Below are 25,917 nucleotides of genomic sequence, written 5' to 3' on the forward strand. Positions count from 1 at the left end.
AGAAGATGGACCCTCTGCTGAAGATAGTGGGGGGGAGGTTGCTCTCCTTGCCTTGAAGAGTGTGTATGCAAGTGTGTCAACAAGAATGGGGTCTGCTTCCAAAGCAAAGGTGTTGCACACTGCTTCATCCATTCTTTCCTAATGATGTTTTGAAAGTAACCCTCACTAGAAATAATCAACAAATATGCAAGGAAATGTCCTTGCACCAGGCACTACATGGGCACTTAAGTGCCCTTACTCATTTAATCCTCAGAGTAGTCCTGTCAGAAGACTAGGAAATGATGTAACTCTCCCACAATTATAGGGGCACCAAGTGATGAAACTGGAATGCAGACCATGGAAGGTTTAAGTGTACCATGGAGGTGGGGAGGCAGCCTTACAACCAGAGATGGAAAACGTAGCATGTGACTTATAAATTAACCAATTCATTCCATGTCACAGGCACTAGTCAGAATTTTTTTAGCCCATAAATTTGTTACATGTGTATCCACTAAGTACTCAGAAGGCACTAACTGAATACGTTATTTGTCATCACCATGCCAAGCAGGTGAAAGAAAGTCAATCCCTCTCCTCAGAGCCCAGAGCAAATCACAAAGCAGATATAGGGTGCTACACCAATCCAGGCCAGGCAGGACTTCGTAGGAAATCAGACCATTGCCAGGCCATGCAAATGGAAGTGCACATAACTAGAGGAAGCTATGAAGCAGGGAAAGTATAGCTCTTGGGCAAACCAGAAATATTCTGAATCCCTGAAATGTAAAGTGTGGTAGGAGAGAGAACATGATGTGTCTATGTGTGTACACATACTAGAAATGAGGCTGAGAAATGAACCAGACAGTAAAAGCTTGCCCTCTCATGAGAAGCAGCTCCCTAGACAGATCTCCTTTTGTACCAATGACTTTAACTTAAGAAACAGAAATAGAAATTCCTAAAAGTAGAAAGTAAACTAAAACAAATGAACTTGACCCTACATTAAGTTGGTAGCATAATCACATGGAGAATTATTCCAAGTGACCTTGAAATACAGTATTCTGATGGCTTGATAGTAGAGGAAGAGAAAACAATCATAAGCATTAATTTAAACTCTCAGTGGGCTTGTTGCTATTATTGTCACTTTGGAACTGTTACTTAGAGAATAAAACCATTAATTATATCAATGTATTAGTAAGCACTCAAGGGAAGAAATACAAAGGAAAATCAAAGAAGTGAAAAATGAATCTTTAATATAAATTGGAAATATCAATATGAGCTTATGATTTTTTCTTCCTACATATTTCCCAGCTCTGTCAACTGAGAAAGCCCAGAAGTACTGACAATCCAATACTGATGAACACTCTGGCACCAGATCAAGGGCTTTTTAAGCCATCAATTAAATGGGACTACTGCTCCTAGCAGGAGGTGCACAAGACAAGCCTGGACATCTAGTCCTGAAAGTAAGAATGTTCTCTGAGATTACTAGGGCTGAATGAAGAGTCTCCCTCTAGGTGAAAATGAGACAGTCTGAGCAACAAAAATAACTGTAACAGACTGCAACATATTAAATACAACAAGTTCATGAGTTTCTGCTGGTAGTGAAAAACAACTTTCTCTAGCTCCCTCTGGGGATTGCTGGGTACCAATTACTTCTTATGGAAAGAATCCAGCTGTTACACCCTGCTTTTACTAACCACATAACTGATGAAAATTCTGCTTTTATAGAAGAATTAAAGGTAATAAGAGTGACAAAAATAAAAGAAATTAAAAATAAAAATAATCTACTAAGTAGTAGGTTGGGAACTTGGGTGTGGTTGTGAGAGAAAGAATGCTTTGTCTGGCATGTAATGTTAATTATTATGACTATTACTTTTGAAGGACCATTGAGGGAGCTGAGAAAGAGAGCTGAACAGGGACATGGAACAGGAAAAAGGATTGCCAAGCAGTGTACAAGATGAGTCTTTGCTTCACAAAGATTTGATGGCACCAACCCACAGACCTGGGTGAGTTGTTCAGCAGGCATACTGACAGGGAGAAAGGGTTGATTAGCTCCACAGTTGGGGATAAGCTCACCTAACAGTTTGAAAACATGCAACCCTGCCCATTAAGTGGTGGAATCTATTTCCCACCACTGAACCTAGCTGGCCTATGACATGGTTTGACCAACAGTATGTGGTAGAAGTGAAGGTCTATGAGGCCTGGAGCTCAGGCCTCAGCAGGCCCTGAGAATTTTGCTCTTGTTTCAAAACACTGCCTAAGACTCGTATGTAAGAAGGCCAGTGCATTTGGCTGGAGGGTGAGGCCAGTGGGCAGAGAAATTCCACACCCAGTGGCTAACACTGTCCTATGAGGGAGGACATCAGACCCTGACAGCCTACATGGCACCAGCTCATCATCACTTCTTGCTTAGTAGGTTAAGTCATGTAGCTACCTTCGGCCTCAGTTTTCTAATATGAAAAATAATGTTAAAATTCATAGGGTTAGTGTGAGGAATAAATGATATATATAAGAATTCACAGAGGAGTTATTACACATGGATTGTTTTATATTATTTAAAATAAAAAGGTGATATATTTTACCGTGAACTATCTTCAGGATAACGTTGTCCTACTGCTTCCTGAAGCTGAACATTAAGAAAAGACACATTCTGCCAGGTTTCCTTTTCTCTTATTTTATCAAAAATTGATGTGTAGAAGTCATACATGGTATCTCCACCTTCCATTAAGAAAAAATTTCTCATGGCCTGCAAGTACTCAACCAATCTAAATGGAGAGAAAATAAGCTACAGAAAGATCTTACACTCATGAGACAGAATTTTAGATCAGTAGCAGATTTTGTACACTACTAATTTTGAAAGAGTTTTACATTCTACATTTACTAAAAACAGAAATACAACAAACAAAAAAAATCCCAAAATACTAACACCTCTTAGAGACTTTTAAAATAATAAAAATAGTATATGTTTGCCTTTAATAGAAAGAAATGTTACTTTTCCATAACACTGTAGAAAGATGGCCAAAGTAAAAAAAGTGTAACCATCTAGGGGCTCCTGTGTGGCTCAGTCAGTTAAGTGTCCAACACTTGGTTTCAGCTCAGGTCATGATCTCACGGTTCATGGGTTCGAGTCCCACATCAGGCTCTGTGCTGACAGTGCAGAGCCCGCTTGGCATTTTCTCTCCCTCTCTCTCTGCCCCTCCCCTGCTTACTTGCGCACACGTGCACTCTCTCTCAAAATAAATAAATAAAATAAACTTAAAAAAAAAAGTGTAAAAAAAAAAAAGTGTAACAAACTAGTCAGTCCAAATCCTGCTATTCATAGTGAATTTCTACTGTTAATATTTGGGATATTTCTTTCTAGTCTTTTTTTTCTATGCATTTGAAAAAATATAGTTCCCACTATATTATATATCCTTTTTAAGCTTTAAGAACATTTTACATTATTTAAAACTCTGGAGAAACATAAACTTTATAAAGTTCATACATGACAGATTTGCCAAAGCTTATATGGATATGCCGTTTTTATGGATACGCCATAATTTAAAGAACTGGTCATCTATTACTAAGTAATTTCATGTTCTTCCCTCTGACAGCAAACTTTCAGATGGGCATTTTTGTGCAACAAGCTTTTTCTGTATTTCTTTCGGGGTAGAGTCTCAGAAATAAAGGATTAAATTTCACAACATAATGGTGTGAAACAGAGATGGCTAGTTGATTCTCTCAAAATTATTCATTGCATACTCATTTCCTACTTTATTAAAAATTAACTTGAAACATAGGTTTTAAAATAATTTCAATTGTTCTTAAAGTGTAATAAACTACTGACTACTTCCAAAATTAAACTACTCCTTTATACCTGTAGTCTTTTTTCAGAGTTTGCATGAGGTTTCCACAGCACTCGAGATACTGCTTATCAATATGAGGATAGAGGCAAGATCTCAGTGTTAACTCAAAAGTCTGGCATGTCACAGATTCTGATGATCTATCCACACATATATCTTCACCAGCAAACTTCTCATGAAAGTCACTCTGTTCCAAATACAACCTTTAGGATAAAAACGTGAGTCTTTTTTTTTTTTTTTTTTATGAGCTGCTATCAACAGAATTCCCTTAAAAGCAAAACTCCAGAGTCCCATTTTTACCTTTAGTCTTAAAATTACCAACTATTACAGAAAGAAACTCCCCCCGCCCACCCCAAATATCCTTTAAGTGAAACAGTTTTTCAACCACTTCTGCCTTAAGGGTCAAGTACTGAGTAGGTCTTTTTAGCCACTGCGTCTCAGGCAGTATATGAGGTGAATAAGGGCAATGCATTAGACAGTAAGGCATGGTGCGCCTAAAACCACCTAAGGGCCAAGATACATTTTAAGTAGAGAGTGTGTGTGTGTGTGTGTGTGTGTGTGTGTGTATGTGTGACATGCTTGCACAAGACCTAGACTTTCAGAAGTATCTTCTGTATGAGTAACAGCAACTCCCCATGGATGTAGGACACAAGGTAGTCTATGGCCTTTCACAAACAAGGAGGCCAAATTGAACACAGTGCCCTCTTGCATTCCATTCATTAGAAAGGATAAGCTACAAAGGTTTTTATTTTTAAGGCTGGAAAGCCCTAACTAGCAGAAATTAACAGTTACTAAATACTGAACAGATTCTGCCATTTCAATTATCTAAAATCTAGCAGGTATGTATCACCTTGCAAAGTTAATTGCCAGCAGGGGATCGTGAACATCATCCAGTTCAAGATGCCTTTCAGCAATGGACTGCATCTTAATTAGGTTCTTTTTGGTAGCCTGCTGCTCAGTGAGGACCTGTGCAGTAGAATCTTCTCCATGTCGAAGACGCGACTGTACAGATTCCAGAAACAGGGAATACAAGCTTTTTCTCTCTGCATCTGAAACAAAGAAATATGTTTGGTGAACTATATTCCTGTAAATAATATTAAGTAGCATTAGGTAGTTTTATCCTAATATAGTCTGGTATTTTTCCTTCAGCCTATCAGAGTTTATCCCTGTTTCTTTACGTCCACAGTACAGTACAACTAAATACTTTTATACCCTGTTAGATAATTGCAAAGTTCATAAACATTCAAAGTATGAGCTAATTTTTTCTGAACAGAGTAACACCCTAAGTAGGGTGCTTAAAAGTTAAGTTACCACCATACTGGACAGCACTATAATACTTATAGGAGTCATAATTTCATTGGGGAAAACACTTTTGACAGTGGTCCCGAAAGCTCATTACATTTTATTATTCAGTCAAAAAGGAAATATTCCACAAAATGAAAATATTATTTAAAGTAAATACAACAATTCAAAGTAATGTAACATTAAGGTGATTTAAAAACAATTAAGGCTATATATACACCTTTCAAATCTTTTTAGTCAGTTGTTAAAAGTTGAAGTATATTGCTTAAATTGTATCAAAAAAGGCCATAAATTATATCAAGATTTTCTTGAAATCTATGATCAAGTCTAAACTGCTAACCAACAAATTCATATCTGCCAGGGTTTACATTTATGTCCTCAACAGCTAAATGCTGCACTGCATTAAGAAATGCTAGAGATTTATTTTTTAAATGACCAGTTCTAAGGAATCCAGACTAAGGAAAAAGCATGTGGAACTTATCATCACTGCAATCACTGCCTTTGAAACAGTGCTAAAAGTTTCCACTGAGGATAATCTTTTCAATTAGCAGTAACAAGGTGATAATTTCCATGAAAGTAAAAGGCTTTGATAATTTTCAAACTACAAAATAATTACATATTTCAGGATGACAAAAATGAAGACAGAGTAATTGCCCGAATGCTGAGGAATACATGGAAAAGGAACCTTCTACCTCTGGCTGTGTCCTGGCATGTGGTGCTCTTTGCACATTGCAGGTTCTTCAGCAGCTGCATTGACTTGCCAGCCATAATTATCTGCTTAAGGACAGGTTTGAGGAAGGACACCATGGTATGCTGCCTGCTGGAGGGCCCCTGGTCACTGCCAGAACTTGCACTAGCATTATCACTCATTTTTTCTTCATTTTCTGTCTTTTCCGATACGCTGTATAGTGTGTAAGTTGCATACCAAAAGTCTCTGTGATTTACTGGAACATTTTTGTTTCTATAGAGATTCAAAAGAATTTTAAACTTCAACTTTACTTCCTTAAAAACAACAGTGTATCTGTTTTAGCTTAGGCATGTTGTCCAGACATTCCAAAACACAATAATATCAATTATTAGTAATATGAAGCAATCTTCAGGCAAAAAGGGGCAGAGGTTTTATTTGACTTCAGTTTAACAGAAAAGTGGATAAATACTCTGAATGACACAGGTAAAATTTAAGTAAAAAGTTGTGGGGAATAAGCTTAGAAATTTCCTGGGCTTATACCAATGGGTTAACAAGGCATAAAGAATTACAAAGCCATAGGATGCTCACACCTTGGTTTGGGTAAACAAGATTAGGTAAATAAGTATAGAGAAGGTGGGGCAGAAGCCCCAATATAGAACATATGAAATAAACAAGATTAGATATTCAGGGTGGAAGCACCCCCCAGTTTAGTAGTATAGCAGAAAGCTGCTTTCACAGGAGGAAAGGAACAAGTTAGGTAAACAGATAAATTGGGCTACAGACTGTTGGGCTGCAGCTGAAGCAGCCCAGAGAGGAGATGATTAACAAAAGAAAGGTGCCTCGTTAACTCTGAGGTTATTTCCCCTACCAGTCTCATCCCCTAGGCTAGCTAAGATAAACAAAGGTGGTGTTTCATGTCTGCTGTAAACAACCTCCTGCCTGACTGCCCTGGTGTCAGGATTTTGCTTTGTATTAACCCACACCCCTAACCCCAAATATTCTTCAAGACTCCCTTTCCCTCACGTCTACAAGTTAATGTTCACAGATTCAGTCTCTCTTTGTGCATGTCCATCGCCATGTTTGTAAGCCTTCTGATCTTAATAAAAACAGGGCAAGGACCCTTATTTGGGGCTCCTGTCTTCCAGGATATTAGCCATCTCTTGCTTTTCATCCTGCGTCCTGCTCTTTTGCTGGCCAAAAGAGAACTTCAGACTTAGAGTCTATGACAAAAAGTTTCTTGAATTAGAATTAAACAAAATATGATTACTTTGATTCTCTTTAGAAGTAGAATAAAAGTTTACCGATTTTGCCATTTCCTATAAAAGTAATCTCTACACTTCTACATTTTTTCGTCCCGTACAGATTCTTAACTGAAATGCTTTTAACAATCAAATGATGGTCACTCACCACCCTTTAATAACAGCCAGAATCCCATTTTCACAAAAATTATCATGTAAGATCGATGAAAAACGATATAATAACAGACATGAGATTCAGTTAAAGGAGGCTAGCTAATTTACATCTGCAGTGTATAAGCAGGGTTACCTTTTCAGAGTTGTAAGGACTTAACAGTCTCCTTTCTGATGAGTCAAATGGATAGCTATCCATAAAAATCACACATCTAAACAGAGTGCATAACTTAAAAGTGAGTTAAGAGAGTTCTACATTTGCAGTTTGTATGATTCTGCTCAGAAAAATCAATTAACTGAAGGGGAAATCATAAGTGAATTATGATTTTCCTTAATTGTTTTCCTAAATATTTTATTAAGAAGGTTAAAAAAGCCAGCTAATTTGGAAAAATAAATGTATTCGAGGCATATTCCGTAATACTTTGAAATCTTTTATCCTACTGATTAATTTATAACAGCAATTAGTTGAAGCCACTTATTATCACCTAAATTCCCTCTTTAGGAAGCAATATGCCTTTTACCATACCAGCCAACCATAAACACACTATCATTTAAAAAGCAGAATTTGCTAAGGAAAGCTGTGAACCGACATAAAACTTGGGAGACATATTTTTGGCTGATTCCTGACATCTTCTATAAAAATTCAATACAACTTGTTTATGGTAAAAACATAGTCTGTCACTGCACTGGTTTCCCTCAGTATCACCTGAACTACAAAAGTGCATTATTTTCCTGTGAGAGAAAAAAGGTATGAGCAGCACCCCAGGTCTCCCGAGCTGTGTGTAGGACCCAACCTCTGGATGATGAACTCCCTAGCGCAGTCACATAGGTGCCCATGCACGATCCACTCGTCCACAATCTGCAGGTAGGGTCTTACTGTTTCCACCCAGAGAGAGAACAGCAGGGAGACCTGAGGACAGAGTGTGCACAATCAACTATCAGAACCCCCTTGTCTCTGGATAAAATGAAGTTTAAACATTTCTGAAACACCTTTTCAAAAGTAATTGTTTTTTGACAAAAAGAAATTAAAAATCCAAAACATACTCTATAAAATCCTTATGAAAACCCACCTAAATTTGAGATGACCATATTGTCTGTAGTCCATACCAGGACTCTCTTGAGAGTGAAAGTTAAAGAGGAACAACAGTTCTAAGTAGGATAGTCCAAACTGAGGCACGCTTATCCTATCTAAAGCACACTATTAGCAAAATGTCCATTTGGAATGAGGAAATGATTTCATTCTACTATAGTTCCAAGTAGTAAAAAAAAACTGCATAGCTGAAAGAAATCAACCTGTTTTATACTGAACTGCAGTATCAAAATGGTGAGAAAAATTACATCACCAAACTAGGAAAATACCTAGTGCATGTGTATCCAAACATCCAAACAAAATGTGTATCTGACCAAACAAACCTGCAGTTTTCTAGATTATAAATCTCCAGTTAGATTTGTATTTTTTAAAATTGTGACAAAAAACAGGTAACACAAAAATATACTATCTTAAGCACTTTAAAGTGTACAATTCAGTAGTGTTAACTATATTCATATTGTGAAAACAGATCTCTGGCATATTGCAAAATTGGAACTCTGTACGTATTAAATATCTTCTCTTTTCTCCTCTCCCCAGTCCCTGGCAGCCACCATTCTACTTTCTGTTTCTATGAATTTGACTACTCTAGATACCTTATATAATAGATTTGTATTTTTATTCAAGGAAGAGTTGCTGCAAATATCTATAATAAGTCAGGTAGGCATTTTTCACATCTTGCTTTTATGCTTTGCTTTGTTATTGCTTCATCCTTCCGGTGACCTTGGCGATTAAAGGTAAGAAGCTAGTTTCCTGTAGCCTTGAATTTATTTATTTATTTTTAAAAAAAAAAATTTTTTTTTTCAACGTTTTTATTTATTTTTGGTACAGAGAGAGACAGAGCATGAACGGGGGAGGGGCAGAGAGAGAGGGAGACACAGAATCGGAAACAGGCTCCAGGCTCTGAGCCATCAGCCCAGAGCCCGACGCGGGGCTCGAACTCCCGGACCGCGAGATCGTGACCTGGCTGAAGTCGGCCGCTTAACCGACTGCGCCACCCAGGCGCCCCAATGTAGCCTTGAATTTAGAAGCCAATTTTAAAACTCTGAAAAAACCAAAACCAAAACCAAAACCAAAACAAAAGGATGCCTGAGGTGGCTCAGTCAGTTGAGTACCCAACTCTTGATTTCAGCTCCAGTCATGATCTCAGGGTCATGGGATTGAGGCCAGTGTCAGGCTTGTGCTGAGCGAGGAGCCTGCTTAAGATTCTCTCTCCCTCCCTCTGCCACTCTCCCCCACTCACACACTCTCTCTTTAAAAACAAAAACACCCTCTGAACAGCTGTCTGACACACGATTTAAGTACCATTTTTACAAAGAACTATATGACAGTCTATCCACCACTCCTTTGGCTGAACAGAATGGAGTCATACAACTTAGAAAGGACAAAAGTCTTACATACAGTTTGCTCAGAGGCTTCTCCAACAATGTCATATTCAAGAATGGCCTTGTACAGTGTGTTGAGCAGATGAGATGCCCGAACAACATTTCGAGTGTCAGGTGGAACTTCTGCTACTCCAGTACTAAATACTTTGTGGAGAACTTTGAGCTGAGCCAGTCGAGGTGACAACTTGTCCACCACTATTGCAAGAGTTATTGTAGTGTCTGCAAAATATCAAGGAATCAAACTCACTAGCAAGGAAGCATATCTGCATTCAGAATGTGATATAAAAGCTAAGTCATAGAAAGATATGGCGAACTGGAGGGTGGTGGGTTTTAATCTCATTTCATAAAGAGCTAATTTCCCTAAAGAAAAAACAACTCTGAAGAAAAATAATGTATAAAGTAACTGAATTTCAGGGAAAAGGAAATAAAAGTGATTCTTAAACTCGACTTCAATTCTTAACATAATAATACAAATTAAAACTACACTGGGCAAATAAACAGATAACAGTTGACTACTGTTTTAGTGAGGGGATGGTTATTACAAAGGGGAGCAAGAGCCAGTTTTTTCATGGGATTGGCAGAGCTCCATATCCTGAAGATGAAAGTGGATATACAAATATATACATGTGACAAAGTGTCACAAAACTATACACAAAGATATTACTCCTCTCCCCACAAAATATCAAGTACCTGCAAAACTGGTAAAACTCATGTCAGGTCTGCAGAGCAATTACATGTATTGTGCCAATGTCAATTTCCTAGTTTTGATAACATACTATATGCAAGGGTGGAAGTTATTGGGGAAGTTGGGTGATGAGAATACAGGTCTTCTGGGTACTATTTTTTGTAGTAGTTGAAAATAAAAGTGGTGGAGGGGAGCTGACACTGGTTACCATTTTGTAGCTGTCATACTGGTGATCAAAAGGTTTGACAGCACACTGTTAGTAAGAGTGTAAGGAAACAGGTATTCATATACATTGCTGGCAACTGTTCTCTGTGGAAAGCCATGTGGTGATGTGTATCAAAATCACACATGCTATCACATACTCTTTAACTTTAGCAATTCCATTAACAATGTATGCTATAACTTGCAGCTCGTGTGTACAATTACATGTTAGTGGTTATCACTACAGCACTGTTGGCAATAGCAAAAGATCAGAAATAGCCTAAATGTCCATCAAAAGGGGATTGGTTGGGTGGTTGGCGGTGCCTGGGTAGGTTAGTCAATTGATCATCCAACTCTTGATTTTGGCTGAGGTCATGATTCCAGGGTCATATGATTGAGCCCCGCATCAGGCTCTACACCAAGCATGGAGCCTGCTTGGGATTCTCTCTCTCCCTCTCTGCCCCTCTCCCCACTGCTTGCGTTCTCTCTCTCTAAAATAAAATAAAAAAGTCCACAACAAACAAAAGGCGATAAGCCTATTATACATTCATACATCTTTGTAAAAGAGAATTTGTAGAAAAGAATGAGGAGGCTCTTTACATTTTTGTATGATATAATCCTCAAAATTTAAATTAGAAAATAATTTCAAGAGAGTAGTTAACAGACTACAAGGTATGTATATATGAATACGCATTGCTTGCATATGTTTAAATTATTTCTGGAAGGATGCACAAGAAACTTATGACTTGGTTGCCTCTGGGGAGGGGAACTGAGTACCTGACTGGAGAAATAGCACAGAAAGAATAATTTCACTGTAAACTTTCTATAGTATTTGGATTTTTAGGGAATGGAATGGCTTAAAATACAAATTTAAAATGATTTAAAAATTATCATGATTATTACTTACTTGCAATAGAATTTTCAAACCTTTTATCAGTTAATAACCTAGATGGCATTCAAAATATGACTTATGTCTTATGAGTAGAAGGGAAGGACATTTAAATACCATTATTGATGATGTACTTCTCAATGTCTGTAAGTTCCTTTTTGAAACTAATAAAGTATTTGTACAGGGCCCACATGAAAGCCTGGTATGTCCTAAAGGGAGCTTCAGTCAACTTCTTGGGAATAGAACCATTTCCAGGTAACATGCTTTCGGAGCTGTGCCCCATGACTTCATCGATGAATTCCTGGAGTCGAAACACAACTTGGCCATATGCTGCTATTTGTTCTAGCACTGATCGTAAACAGCTCTACAATAGAAGCAAACCGCAAACATGTGGAGTCTTCTATAAACATTCAAATTCATATTCTTTCACTAAAATATTTATTTTGTGACTGTTTTAAACACTATGCTTAGTAGAGAACAAAATGAATATTTAGTTTTATACTCAAAGGAATACAAGCATTAATTTCTACAGAATATAGAATTGTGGCTTATACTTTTTAAAAACACCTATAAGGTAAATAAATATGCTGCAAGCAAAAAATTTATAGTATACGGCTTTCCAATATAGAACTGACAAAAAGCAGAACACGTAAATTGAAACTAAATGTGAATATAACACACACTATTAAAGAATTCTCTAGCATTGTAAAGATGCATAACTTAATTTGGTCTTTGGGACGTTAAGTAGATTTGATAACTAATTTTAATATTGCAAAATGTTCTAAAGTTATATAACCAGGGTTTACATAAATCCTTTTATTTAATTTTAATTAGAAAAATTACAAATAACTTACATGTGTCAAATGAGTTACTATAATACTGTTTCTCACAGTTACCTTCCCATCTATCAACTGATATATAAAGAGCTTTTTTACCCCTGAAAGTAACCTGAAATGAAATAAAAAAGATGAATGTACTTTAAATCTATAAAAATGTTCATTACAACAATGCCTAAGAAGTTTTAACAAAAGATTCAAAATTGGGTGTTGGGGGCAAACAGGTCAGAGAATTAGAAAATAAGAGACATCAATCTTTTTATCTGATTAACTTAAGACTCAAGGGTATTTCAATATTATCTTACAGAGAAGTTGAAATAGTGTTGTTAAAGTATTTCCTCCTCTTTGTGATGGCCCAAACAGATTTCCCATTTTTAAGAAAGTCAATATACTTTTTGGTAGAGAGGACCATAACCTAGAAATCTCAGTAATACCAGCACTACATGTTGCATTTCTCATTTTCATTTTTGTGTGAACACAATATAAATTCTTAGATTCCTGGTTTCCAGGTATAGGACACAGGCTCTCATTGATAAACTCTTGCCTCTTAAGAGCAGTTAGCAAACCAGGAACCTTTCTTTGAACTCAGATATTAAAAAAGTAATGGTTTAATATAATTAAATCATATACTAAATTATTTAAAATGGGAAAGAAGCAAACATACCAAATTCTCATAATCTCCACAATCAATTCTGAAATATGGGTTTACTGAGGACCCCAGGCTACCTGTAGGGGAGCACTAGAAACAGTTTTGGGTTAAACCCAAGGGCCTATTTTTAGAAAGCATGTAAAGAAACTGTGAATACTTTTCCTTATAAACTAAAATTCTGGCTTCTCACTAATAAAATCTTCTACACTAATACTTAGGTTAATAGATCTTACCATAAGGTTTCCCGAATAACCTGTGTCTCAGTAACAAAAACTCTGTCATCAGGAACATATAATGGGTCACTGCTATACAAGTGTTGGTCCCTATTAGACAGTAAACAACAAATGTCAATGAAAAGGTTTCTCATGAAGTAAAATTATATGCCTTAAGGAATATATGCATTTAGGGGAGACTGAGTGGCTCAGCTGGTTAAGTGTCTGACTCTTGACATCTGTGCTGACAGTGTGGAGCCTGCTTCGGATTCTCTCTCCCTCTTTCTGACACCCCCCCCCCCCCCCCCGCCCTTGTGTGCTCTCTTCCTCTCCCTCAAAATAAATAAACTTTAAAAAAATATATATGCATTTAGTGGTAATTTAACAAGTAATTAATAAGGCAAATAAACATAATATGCTTTAAGTGCCCTCCCATACTCATTTCTACATGTCAACTGTAATACTCTAAGAGAAGTACTTTGAGAATAATTCCAATTATTATATTATATATATATAATAATATATATATTATATTACATCTGACTGAGGCAAATGCTTAAAACTGTGTATTGTTTGGGCAAATAGTAATTGTAATTTTGTAATAAGTGCATTAAAACAGAAATCAAATAAATGGCCTAATTTAAACCAATCCACTCACTTCGAAAATAAGTCAAAAGACAGATTATAATTAAATAATTAATCTCATTTTAAAAATAAGTAAATAATTTAAAACTATGTTCAATTAGAATTGTTTAAAAAAAACAAGTTTAAATTTTAGGGAAGTACTCGATTTAAACCACAAATTTAAAGCAAATATTAAAATATCAAAGTTTATTCTATTAACACATTAAATGAAAAACTTAGCTTCTTACCAGACAGAGGCTAAATTGGAGTGCAAATGTAAACTATGAGGAAACCTTGAGGATCTGGCTGTCCAGTACTGATGAACAACATGCTGCTCCAGCCAGCTTCGGCCATTTGGCTCATCTACTGGAAGGATATTTAGTAAGTTTAAGTTACGAGCATTAACAAAGAAACACCTGATCAACTATGCCACAATTTTAGACTTATGGCCTTGTTCAAACATTCAACTGAAAAAGGCTCTTTAGAATATACATACAGGAACATATATACAAAATTTAATTAAGTATCACTGGCTATAAAATAAAAAAGTACTCAATTTTAAATAACCCCATGAATAATAGTTCAATAGTCATGAAAGAAATTGAAATGGTAACCAAAGATGCTCTCAAGAACCCTCAAACCCTGAGGGCTGGTGCTAAGCTTTAAAGAATTAGATATCTGGGGCACCTGGGTTGGTCAGTCGGTTAAGCATCCAACTCTTGGTTTCAGCTCAGGTCATGATCTCTCATGGTTCATGAGTTCGAATCCCTGGTCAGTGCTGCCACTGCGGAGCCTGCTTGGGACTGTCTTTCTCCCTGTCTATCCACCCCTCCACTCGTTCTCTCTCAGAATAAATAAATACAACTTAAAAAAAAAAATTAGATATGTTATTTGGGTTATAAGCTAATATAACCTTGCTTCTAAAACCAGATAAAGACATAAAAAAAGTTCATCAAAGAATAAAAATGAAAAATTCTAAATTAAAAAACAGCTAACCCAGGGGTTGGCTCAGTTGGTGGGGCATGCAACTCTTCATCTCAGGGTCTTTAGTTTGAGCACCATGTTGGGTGTAGAGCTTATTTAAAAAAAAAAAAATAGTAGTAAAAAATAACAGAACCATCATGGGAGTTCAGGAATTCAAGGATGATTCACTAACACAAAATCACACTTAATGAAGGAATTTCAGGTGCATCCCTCTTAGACTGAGACCCACTCCAGGAAACCTGCTCTCACTGCTGATGCTTCCTCTGCAGACTAGAGGCCTGGCCAAAACAGACACCATTAATGTGTCACAAAGAAAATACAAGATATAAGAATGGACAGGAGACAAAATTGTCAATACTTGCAGATGATAATGGTCATCTATGTAAAAAAACAAATGGGAGGGGGGCCTAGATGGCTCAGTGGAGCATGCGACTCTTGATCTTGGAGTCAAGAGTTCAAGCCGCATGTTTGGTGTAGAGCGTACGTTAAAAAAAGAAAAAACCTAATGGGGAGGGAGGTCCAAGATGGTGGTGTAGGAAGACTCTGAATTCCCCTCCACCCATCAACGTACCAAATCTATACCTACATATGGAGCAATTTTGCCCAAAGAACTGAGGGCTGACTGAACAGTTTCTGTATAAAAGACAGAGGTACCACATAGAGAGGGGTAGGAGAGACAGAAACATGGTAATGACAGGAACATGACCCCCAATGCTGTGAAATGCAGTGGTGAGGGACAGTACTGAGGGACCAGAAGATTTGCCCACCCTAGGACACAGGAAAAAGCTGCAGATTAAAGGGAAACTAGACTAGAATTGAAGGAAACCCATTTACTACCCTAGAGTGTCCACCCAACAGTGAAGGAATAGCTAGAACTGAGTTGCCAGAGGTGCTGGTGAACACCACTGTTTATGTTTCTCCTCAACCTTGATAGTATAGAGGGAAGCGGGGTCTGGGCACTCTAGGTGGCCTGCTACCTTGGTGAGTCCTGGGCCCCTAGCCAACACCAGTTGCAGTTACATACCTAAGATGGCACCACTGCCTCCAAACATCCCAGCTCTAGCCCTCCCAACAAAGCTACCCCAGTGTAGCAGGTAGTGGGACACCCCTAGCCTGCACTGACTATAGCTTTAGCCGTCTTGCCAAAATGGCCCTGTGTGGAGTACCCTGGGGACACCCTGGCCTGTGCTTGCTCCAGCACCAGCTGTTATGACAGGGCCCCCTGCATGGAGCAGCCAGATTTGTGGCTGTTCAACTGGACCATCAGGGTACCCCTGACACAGACTGCCCCCAGATCTTCATCCCGCACCTGCTATATCTCCAGCCAGCCAGCCTACGTTTCCAGACATACAGTCTATGCAGGGGATGTTCCTATACATGGCCATACCTTCAAGACTGGAAGACGTAGGTGTTCCACCTAATTCATAGAAACAAACAGAGAGTGAAACAAAATGAGAAGGCCAGGGAATATATTCCAAATGAAATAATAAGACAAAACAACTTTTGAACTAAGTGAAACAGAGAAATGTAATCTAGCTGATAAAGAGTTGAAAGTAATAATCATAGAGATCCTCACTGGACTTGAGAAAAGAGTGGATGAACTTAGAACTTCAACAAAGGGATGGAAAACATAAAAAGAACCAATCAGAGCTTAAGAATACAATGACTGAAATAAAATAAACACTAGAAGGAATTAACAGCAGATTAGAGGATGTCTAGAAGCTATCTAGAAGCAGCTAGATAGCAGTAGCTAAGACAGAATAACGGAAAGCAAAATAATGGAACAGCAAAAAGAAAAAAAGAATTAAAAACAATAACAACAAGGTTAGGTTATACCTCTGAGACAGCAATAAGCATACTAACATTTACATTATAGTGGTCCAAGAAGGAGAAGAGAGAGCAAAAGGGGCAAAAAAATTATCCGAAAATACAATAGCTGAAATCTTCTTTAACCTGGGGAAGGAAATGGACATCCAGGTTCAAGGATGTTGGATATCCAGGTGCAAGTACAGAAAGCCTGAAAAAAGATGAACCAAGGAGGTTCACATCAAGACACATAACACATAGAATGTCAAAAATTAAAGATAAAGAGAGAGACTTAAAAGAAGAAAGAGAAAAAGCAACTAGTTTTGTACAAGGGAACTCCATAAGGCTATCAGCTAACTTTTCAGCAGAAACTTTGTAGGTAAGAAGGGAGTGGCAATGATATATACAAAGTGCTGAAAGAAAAAAACCTACAACCAAGAATACTCTACCCAGCAAGACTGTTATTCAGAATTTATGGAGAGATATTAAAAAAAAAAAAAAAAAGCTAATGGAGTTCATCATCACTAAACTGGCCTATAAGAAATGTTAAAGGGATTTCTTTTTTTTTTTTAATTGGGATTTCTTTAAGCAGAAAAGAAAAGGCTATGAGTAGAAGAAAATTATGAAAGGGAAAAATTTTACTGGTAAACACATAATAAAGTTGGTAGATCAATCACTTATAAACCTAGTATGAAAGTTTAATGTGGGGAGGTAGAGTGAAAATGTGCCTTTCAAATGTGTTATATATCTGGGATGTTATATATGAACCTCATAACAACCAAAAACTAAAAAAATATAGAAGATACACAAAAAAGAGAAAAGAATACAAGCAGAGCACTAAAAAAAGTCATCAATCATTATGGAAGAGAGCAAGAGAAGAACAGGAAAGAACCACAAAAACAGAAAACAATTACCAAAAAACAATACTTACATACCTACCAATAATTACTTCAAATGTAAATGAACTCAATGCTCCAATGAAAAGATATAGAATGACTGAATGGGTAAAAAAGGTAAGTCCATCTACCTGCTGCCTACAAGAGATTCACTTCAGACCCAAGACACATACAGCCTACTGAAAAGTGAGAGAATGAAAAAAGATATTCCATGCAAATATCAGTTCCCCACTCCCCCATACCTCCCAAAACCTGGTGCAGCAATACTTACATCAGAGAAAACAGACTTCAGTGGCTTTGAACCACACAACAGATCAGATGAATTTAACAGATGCAGAATATTTCTTCCCAAATCAGCAGAATATATGTAGACTATATATGTACAGAATATATGTACACTCTCCAGGACAGATCACATGTTAGGCCATAAAATAAGTCTCAATAGATTTAAGATGGAAGTCACATCAAGTATCTTTTCTGAGCACAATGGTATGAAATTAGAAATTAATTAAGAAAACTGGGGAAAAAAACCCAAAACACGTGCAAAGTAAACAAAATGATATTAAACAACCAATGGGTCAATGAAGAAAACAAGGAGAAAATTAAAAAATATATGCAGACAAAGGAAAATGGTAACATAAAGTTAAAAATCTTTGGGAATCATAAAAGCAGTTCTATGAGGGAAGTTTATAGTGATACAGGCTTTTCTTAAGAATCAAGAAAATTTGGGGCATCTGGGTGGCTCAGTCGGTTAAGCGTCCGACTTTGGCCCAGGTCATGATCTCGCGGTCCGTGAGTTCGAGCCCCGTGTCGGGCTCTGTGCTGACAGCTCAGAGCCTGAAGCCTGTTTCAGATTCTGTGTCTCCCTCTCTCTGTGACCCTCCCCTGTTCATGCTCTGTCTCTCTCCATCTCAAAAATAAAAATAAACGTTAAAAAAAAAATTTTTTTTTAAAAAGAATCAAGAAAATTCTCAAATAAGCCATCCTATCTTATACCTAAAGGAACTAGAAAAACAAGAACAAAACCCAAAGTTAGTAGAAGAAAGTAACTCAGACAAAATAGAACAGAAATAAATGAAATAGAGATAGAAAAGTAGAAAAGATCAATGAAATTAAGAGCTGGTTTTTGAAAAGATAAAAAAGAATTGATAAACCTTTAGACAGACTCATCAAAAGGATTCAAAATAACAAAATCAGAAATGAAAGAGAAGTTACAACCAATAGCATAGAAACAAAAAGAATTTTGTAAGAGACTACTATGAAAAATTATATGCCACCAATTGGACAACCTAGAAGAAATGGATAAATTTCTAGAAACATACAATTTTCTAACCTTGAATAAGGAAGAAATAGAAAACCAAATAGACTAATTACTAGTAACAAAATTGAATCAGCAATCAAAAAACTCCCAATAAACAGAGGTCTAGGACCAGATGACTTCCTAGGTGAATTTCACCAAATTATTAAAAAAAGAGTTAATAACTATTCTCAAACTATTTCAAAATAGAAAAAAAAAATCCAAATTCATTTCATTAGGCCAGCATTACTCTGATACCAAAACCAGATAAAGACATCACAAAAAATTTGGTAGGCCAATATCCTTGATGAACACAGATGCAAAAATCATCAACAAATATTAGCAAACTGATTTCAACATACATTAAGAGTATCAGCAACCATGATGATCAACTATAATTTTCCCCAGAAATGTAAGGATGGATCAATATTTGCAAATCAATCAACACAATACAACCACATTAACAAAATGAAGGATAAAATATCACCTGAGTAGAAGCAGAAAAAGCATCTGACAAAATTCAACATCCGTTCATGACAAAAACTCTCGGCAAAGTGGATGTGGAGGAAATATAACTCAACATAATAAAGGCCACATATAAAAAACCCACAGGTAACATCATACTCAATGGTGAAAAGCTGAAAATTCTCCTCTAAGATCAGAATAGAAACAAATCTCTCACCACTTTTATTCAACATAATACTGGAAGTCCTAGCCATAGCAAACAGATAAAAGAAAGAACTAAAAAGCATCCAAATTGGGTAAGAAAGAAAACTGTCACTATTTGCAGATGATATGATACTATGTATTGAAAACCCTAAAGGCTCTACCAAAAAAGCCTATTAGAACTAATAAATGAATTCAGTTACATTATAGGATACAGAAATTAATATAAGGAAGAGTGTTGGGGCGCCTGGGTGGCTCACTTGGATAAGCGTCAAACTTCGGCTCAGGTCATGATCTCATGGTTTGTGGGTTTGAGCCCTGCGTTGGGCTCTGTGCTGACAGCTCAGAGCCCGGATCCTGCTTCCAATCCTGTGTATCCCTCTCTCTCTCTCTGCCGCAAAAATAAATAAACATTAAAAAAAAATTTTTTTTAAATATAAGGAAAACTGTTGTGTTTCTATATACTAACAACAAAGTAGCAGAAAAAGAAATTAAGAAAAAAAATCCCATTTATAATCACACCAAAAATAATAAAATACTTAGGAATAAAACTAACCAAAGAGCTGAAAGACCTGTACTCTGAAAACTATAAGACACTGATGAAAGAAATTGAAGACAACACAAATAAATGTAAACATATACCCTTATCACGGATTGGAAGAATACTGTTAAAATGTCCATAATGCCATCCAAAGCAGTCTATAAATTCAATGCTATCTCTTTCAAAATACCAAGAGCATTTTTCACAGAACCAGAACAAACAATCCTAAAATTTGTACGGAACCACAAAATTCGCCCCATAGGCAGAATAACCTTGAGAAAGAACAAAGCTGGAGGTATCACAATCCCAGTTTTCAAACTATACTACAAAGTTACAGTAATCAAAACAGTATGGTATGGACACAAAAACAGACACATAGATCAATGGAATAGAAATAAATGGACGAGAAATAAATCCATGTTTATATGCTCAATTAGTCTACGACAAAGGAGGCAAGAATATACAATGGGGAAAGGAGAGTCTCTTCTAAAAATGGTATTAAAAAACCTGGACAGCTACATGCAAAATAATGACACTAGATGACTATGTTATGTCATATACAAAGATAAACTCAAAATGGATTAAAGATCTAATGGAAGACCTGAAACTACAAAACTCCTAAAAACAAAAACAACAAAAACACAGACAGTAATCTCTTGGACATCAATATTAGCAATATTTCTCTACATATGTCTCCCAAGGCAAAGAAAACAAAAGCAAAAATAAATTATTGGGACTACATCAAAATAAAAAGGTTTTGTGCAGCAAAGCAAACCATCAAAAAAATGAAAAGGCAATCTACTGAATGGAGAAGATCTGTGCAAATGATATATCCAACAAATGGTTAACATTCAAAATATATAAACAGCTTATACAACCCAACACCAAAACTCCCCAATACTCTGATTAAAAAATGGGCAGAGGTCCTGAATAGTTCTCCAAAGATGATGTACAGACGGCAAAGAGACACACATGAGAAGATGCTCAGCATTACTATCAAGGAAATGTAAATCAAAACCACAATGAGATATAATCTTACATTATCTAGGATGGCTAATCAAAAAGACAAGAAGTAACAATAAGAAGTTTTGAGAAGGATGTGGAATAAAGGGATCCTTTGTGCATTCCTGGTGGGAAAATAAATTGGTGTGACCACTGTAGAAAATAGTATGGAATTTCTTCAAAAAATGAAAATAGAATTACCACTGACCCAGTAATTACAATTCTGGGTACTTACCCAAAGAAAATGAAAACACTAATTTGAGACAATATATGGGCTTGTATGTTTATTACAGCATTATTTACAATAGCCAACCTAAATCCATCAATAGATGAATGGATTAAAAAAAAAAACGTGGTGTATATAGAGGTTGAACTACTATTCTGCAACAAAAAATAATGAAATCTTGCTATTCATGACAACATGGATTGACCAAGAGGGTATTAAAATAAGTCAGAGAAAGACAAATACGATTTCACTTATATGTGGAATCTACAAAACAAAACAAAACAAATAGAAAAGACTTGTAAACACAGAGAACTAGTGTTTGCCAGAGGGAAGAGGGATGGGGGGGATGGGTGGAACTAGAAGGAGATTTAGAGGTAAAAACTTTCAGTCATAAAATAAGTTACTGGGATGAAGAGTACAGCATAGGGAATACAGTCAATATTATTGTAATAACTTTGTATGGTGACAGATAATAGCTACGTTTAAGGGTGGTGAGCATTTTATAACGTATACAATTTCAAGTCACTATGCTGTACACCTGAAACTAATATAAAATTGTGTCATTTTACTTCAACTAAAAAAAAAAAAATTCAAAAGAAAGAAAAAAGACTGAATGAAGAACAAGGCAATCCACAATTGTGATTTGCCTGTTTCCAAAATCTTGCAACTCAAACTACATTTTTGTTTACATATATTTGCTTATGTCGATATACATGTTCAGAAACTTTTGTTAATGATTTTCATCAGCTCCTATAAGGCAAAAAATTATCTATCCAAACCCATTCTTTAATATATCATTTTGTATTTTGTTGGCTTTCTGTGAAACTGAATTTTGTTGCAAAAAAATTTAAATATTACCCAAAACCAGTGACTTTTAACAGATACTCCCACAAATAACAAAATTTCAATGAGTCAAAAATTTAATGTATAGTCATTAAATGCTATTAACGTATCAAAATGCCCTTTTGATAACCACACTTCTTTCAAAAATATTTAAAATCATTTAGTTAAATGATATAACAGTTCTGGGATCTCAAGTAGGATTCCAATTCATAAATATTTATCTCAATGTTTTCCAAAGTGAGATCTATGACCCATTGCAGAATCACCTGAAATGCTAACCTACTAAAAATCAGACTACCCGAGTGAAGTGCCTATAATCAGTATTTTTTTAACTTTATTTTTTATTATTTAAAATTTACATCCAAACTAGTTAGTATATATTGAAGCTATGATTTCAGTAGATTCCTTAATGCCCCTACCCATTTAGCCTATCCCCCCTCCCACAACCCCTCCAGCAACCCTATTTGTTCTCCACACTTATGAGTCTGTTTTGTTTTGTCCCCCTCCCTGTTTTTATATTATTTTTGTTTTGCGTCCCTATGTTCATGTTTTGTCTCTTAAAGTCCTCATATGAGTGAAGTCATGAGTTTTGTCTTTCTCTGACTAATTTCACTGAGCAAAATACCCTCCAGTTCCATCCATGTAGTTGCAAATGGCAAGATTTCATTCTTTTTGATTGCTGAATAATACTCCATTGTATATATATACCACTTCTTTATCCATTCATCCATTGATGGGCATTTGGGCTCTTTCCATATTTTGGCTATTGTTGATAGTGCTGCTATAAACATGGGGGTGCATGTGTCCCTTCGAAAAAGCACACCTGTATCCCTTGGATAAATGCCTAGTAGTGCAATTGCTGGGTCGTAGGGTAGTTTTACTTTTAGTTTTTTGAGGAACCTCTATACTGTTTTCCAGAGTGGCTGCACCAGCTTGCATTCCCACCAACAATGCAAAAGAGATCCTCCTTATCTGCATCCTTGCCAACATCTGTTGTTGCCTGACTTGTTAATGTTAGCCATTCTGACAGGTGTAAGGTGGTATCTCATTGTGGTTTTGATTTGTATTTCCCTGATGATGAGTGATGTTGAGCATTTTTTCATGTGTCTGTTGGCCACCTGGATGTCTTCTTTGGAGAAGTGTCTATTCATGTCTTTTCCCATTTCTTCACTGGATTATTTGTTTTTTGGGCATTGTTTGACAAGTTCTTTGTAGATTTTGGATACTAACCCTTTATCTGACATGTCATTTGCAAATATCTTCTCCCATTCCATCAGTTGCCTTTTTTTTTTTTTTTTTTGGTTCTATAAATCACCTTTTATTTTTCAATATATGAAATTTATTGTCAAATTGGTTTCCATACAACACCCAGTGCTCATCCCAAAAGGTGCCCTCCTCAATACCCATCACCCACCCACCCCTCCCTCCCACCCCCCACCAACCCTCAGTTTTTTCTGTTTTTAAGAGTCTCTTATGCTTTGGCTCTCTCCCACTCTAACCTTTTTTTTTTTTTTCCCTTCCCCTCCCTCATGGGTTTCTGTTAAGTTTCTCAGGATCCACATAAGAGTGAAAACATATGGTATCTGTCTTTCTCTGTATGGCTTATTTCACTTAGCATAACACTCTCCAGTTCCATCCATGTTGCTACAAAGGGCCATATTTCGTTCTTTCTCACTGCCACATAGTACTCCATTGTGTATATAAACCACAATTTCTTTACCCCTTCATCGGTTGATGGACATTTAGACTCTTTCCATAATTTGGCTATTGTTGACAGTGCTGCTATAAACATTGGGGTACAAGTGCCCCTATGTATTAGTACTCCTGTATCCCTTGGGTAAATTCCTAGCAGTGCTATTGCTGGGTCATAGGGTAGGTCTATTTTTAATTTTTTGAGGAACCTCCACACTGTTTTCCAGAGCGGCTGCACCACTTTGCATTCCCACCAACAGCGCGAGAGGGTTCCCATTTCTCCACATCCTCTCCAGCATCTATAGTCTCCTGATTTGTTCATTTTGGCCACTCTGACTGGTGTAAGGTGATATCTGAGTGTGGTTTTGATTTGTATCTCCCTGATAAGGAGCAATGTTGAGCATCTTTTCATGTGCCTGTTGGCCATCCAGATGTCTTCTTTAGAGAAGTGTCCATTCATGTTTTTTGCCCATTTCTTCACTGGGTTATTTGTTTTCCGGGTGTGGATTTTGATGAGCTCTTTATAGATTCTGGATACTAGCCCTTTGTCCGATATGTCATTTGCAAATATCTTTTCCCATTCCGTTGGTTGCCTTTTAGTTTTGTTGGTTGTTTCCTTTGCTGTGCAGAAGCTTTTTATCTTCATAAGGTCCCAGTAGTTCATTTTTGCTTTTAATTCCCTTGCCTTTGGGGATGTGTCAAGTAAGAAATTGCTACGGCTGATGTCAGAGAGGTCGTTTCCTGCTTTCTCCTCTAGGGTTGTGATGGTTTCCTGTCTCACATTCAGGTCCTTTATCCATTTTGAGTTTATATTTGTGAATGGTGTGAGAAAGTGGTCTGGTTTCAACTTTCTGCATGTTGCTGTCCAGTTCTCCCAGCACCATTTGTTAAAGAGACTGTTTTTTTTCCCATTGGATGTTCTTTCCTGCCTTGTCAAAGATTAGTTGGCCATATGTTTGTGGGTCTAGTTCTGGGTTTCTGTTCTATTCCATGGGTCTATGTGTCTGTTTTTGTGCCAATACCATGCTGACTTGATGATGACAGCTTTGTAGTAGAGGCTAAAGTCTGGGATTGTGATGCGTCCTGCTTTGGTCTTCTTCTTCAAAATTACTTTGGCTATTCGGGGCCTTTTGTGGTTCCATATGAATTTTAGAATTGCTTACTCTAGTTTCGAGAAGAATGCTGGTGCAATTTTGATTGGGATTACATTGAATGTGTAGATAGCTTTGGGTAGTATTGACATTTTAACAATATTTATTCTTCCAATCCATGAGCACGGAACGTTTTTCCATTTCTTTATATCTTTTTCGATTTCCTTCATAAGCTTTCTATAGTTTTCAGCATATAGATCTTTTACATCTTTGGTTAGATATATTCCTAGGTATTTTATGCTTCTTGATGCAATTGTGAATGGGATCAGTTTCTTTATTTGTCTTTCTGTTGTTTCATTGTTAGTGTATAAGAATGCAACTGATTTCTGTACTTGATTTTGTATCCTGCAACTTTGCTGAATTCATGTATCAGTTCTAGCAGACTTTTGGTGGAGTCTGTCGGATTTTCCATGTATAATAGCATGTCATCTACAAAAAGTGAAAGCTTGACTTCATCTTTGCCAATTTTGATGCCTTTGATTTCCTTTTGTTGTCTGATTGCTGATGCTAGAACTTCCAACACTATGTTAAACAATAGCAGTGAGAGTGGGCATCCCTGTTGTGTTCCTGATCTCAGGGAAAAAGCTCTCAGTTTTTCCTCATTGAGGATGATGATAGCTGTGTGCTTTTCATAAGTGGCTTTTATGATCTTTAAGTATGTTCCTTCTATCCTGAATTTCTCGAGGGTCTTTATTAAGCAAGGATGCTGAATTTTGTCAAAGGCCTTTTCTGCATCGACTGACGGGATCATATGGTTCTTATCTTTTCTTTTATTAATGTGATGTATCACGTTGATTGATTTGCAAATGTTGAACCAGCCCTGCATCCCAGGAATGAATCCCACTTGATCATGGTGAATAATTCTTTTTATATGCTGTTGAATTTGATTTGCTAGTATCTTATTGAGAATTTTTGCATCCATATTCATCAGGGATATTGGCCTGTAGTTCTCTTTTTTTACTGGGTCTCTGTCTGGTTTAGGAATCAAAGTAACTCTGGCTTCATAGAATGAGTCTGGAAGTTTTCCTTCCCTT

General features: G+C 36.7%; 1 protein-coding gene across 12 annotated transcripts in view; it reads right to left on the reverse strand.

Annotated features, from left to right (window-relative positions):
- TUBGCP5 (tubulin gamma complex associated protein 5) overlaps positions 1–25,917 on the reverse strand; it is a 65,982-nt gene that overhangs the window by 8,242 nt on the left and 31,823 nt on the right. For 5 of the 12 annotated variants that reach the window (XR_006704500.1, XM_045448956.1, XM_045448953.1 and 2 more), the window contains 11 exons: positions 16,073–16,180; positions 14,028–14,145; positions 13,177–13,266; positions 12,313–12,406; positions 11,576–11,822; positions 9,700–9,902; positions 8,006–8,121; positions 5,807–6,075; positions 4,663–4,861; positions 3,827–4,015; positions 2,553–2,735 (listed from right to left, as the gene is read on the reverse strand). Coding sequence is in view for 11 of the 12 variants with exons in the window: in XM_045448956.1 (XP_045304912.1) it covers positions 2,553–2,735; positions 3,827–4,015; positions 4,663–4,861; positions 5,807–6,075; positions 8,006–8,121; positions 9,700–9,902; positions 11,576–11,822; positions 12,313–12,406; positions 13,177–13,266; positions 14,028–14,145; positions 16,073–16,180 (1,816 nt within the window). In the remaining variant the exon portion in view is untranslated. Of the gene's footprint in view, positions 1–2,552; positions 2,736–3,826; positions 4,016–4,662; positions 4,862–5,806; positions 6,076–8,005; positions 8,122–9,699; positions 9,903–11,575; positions 11,823–12,312; positions 12,407–13,176; positions 13,267–14,027; positions 14,146–16,072; positions 16,181–17,736; positions 17,918–25,917 lie in introns of those variants that run through there. The other 7 variants (XM_045448960.1, XM_045448958.1, XM_045448963.1 and 4 more) reach the window with 6 other exon arrangements.

This window comes from Leopardus geoffroyi, chromosome B3 (genome assembly GCF_018350155.1).
Source record: "Leopardus geoffroyi isolate Oge1 chromosome B3, O.geoffroyi_Oge1_pat1.0, whole genome shotgun sequence".
In the NCBI taxonomy this organism is placed as follows: Eukaryota; Metazoa; Chordata; class Mammalia; order Carnivora; family Felidae; genus Leopardus; species Leopardus geoffroyi.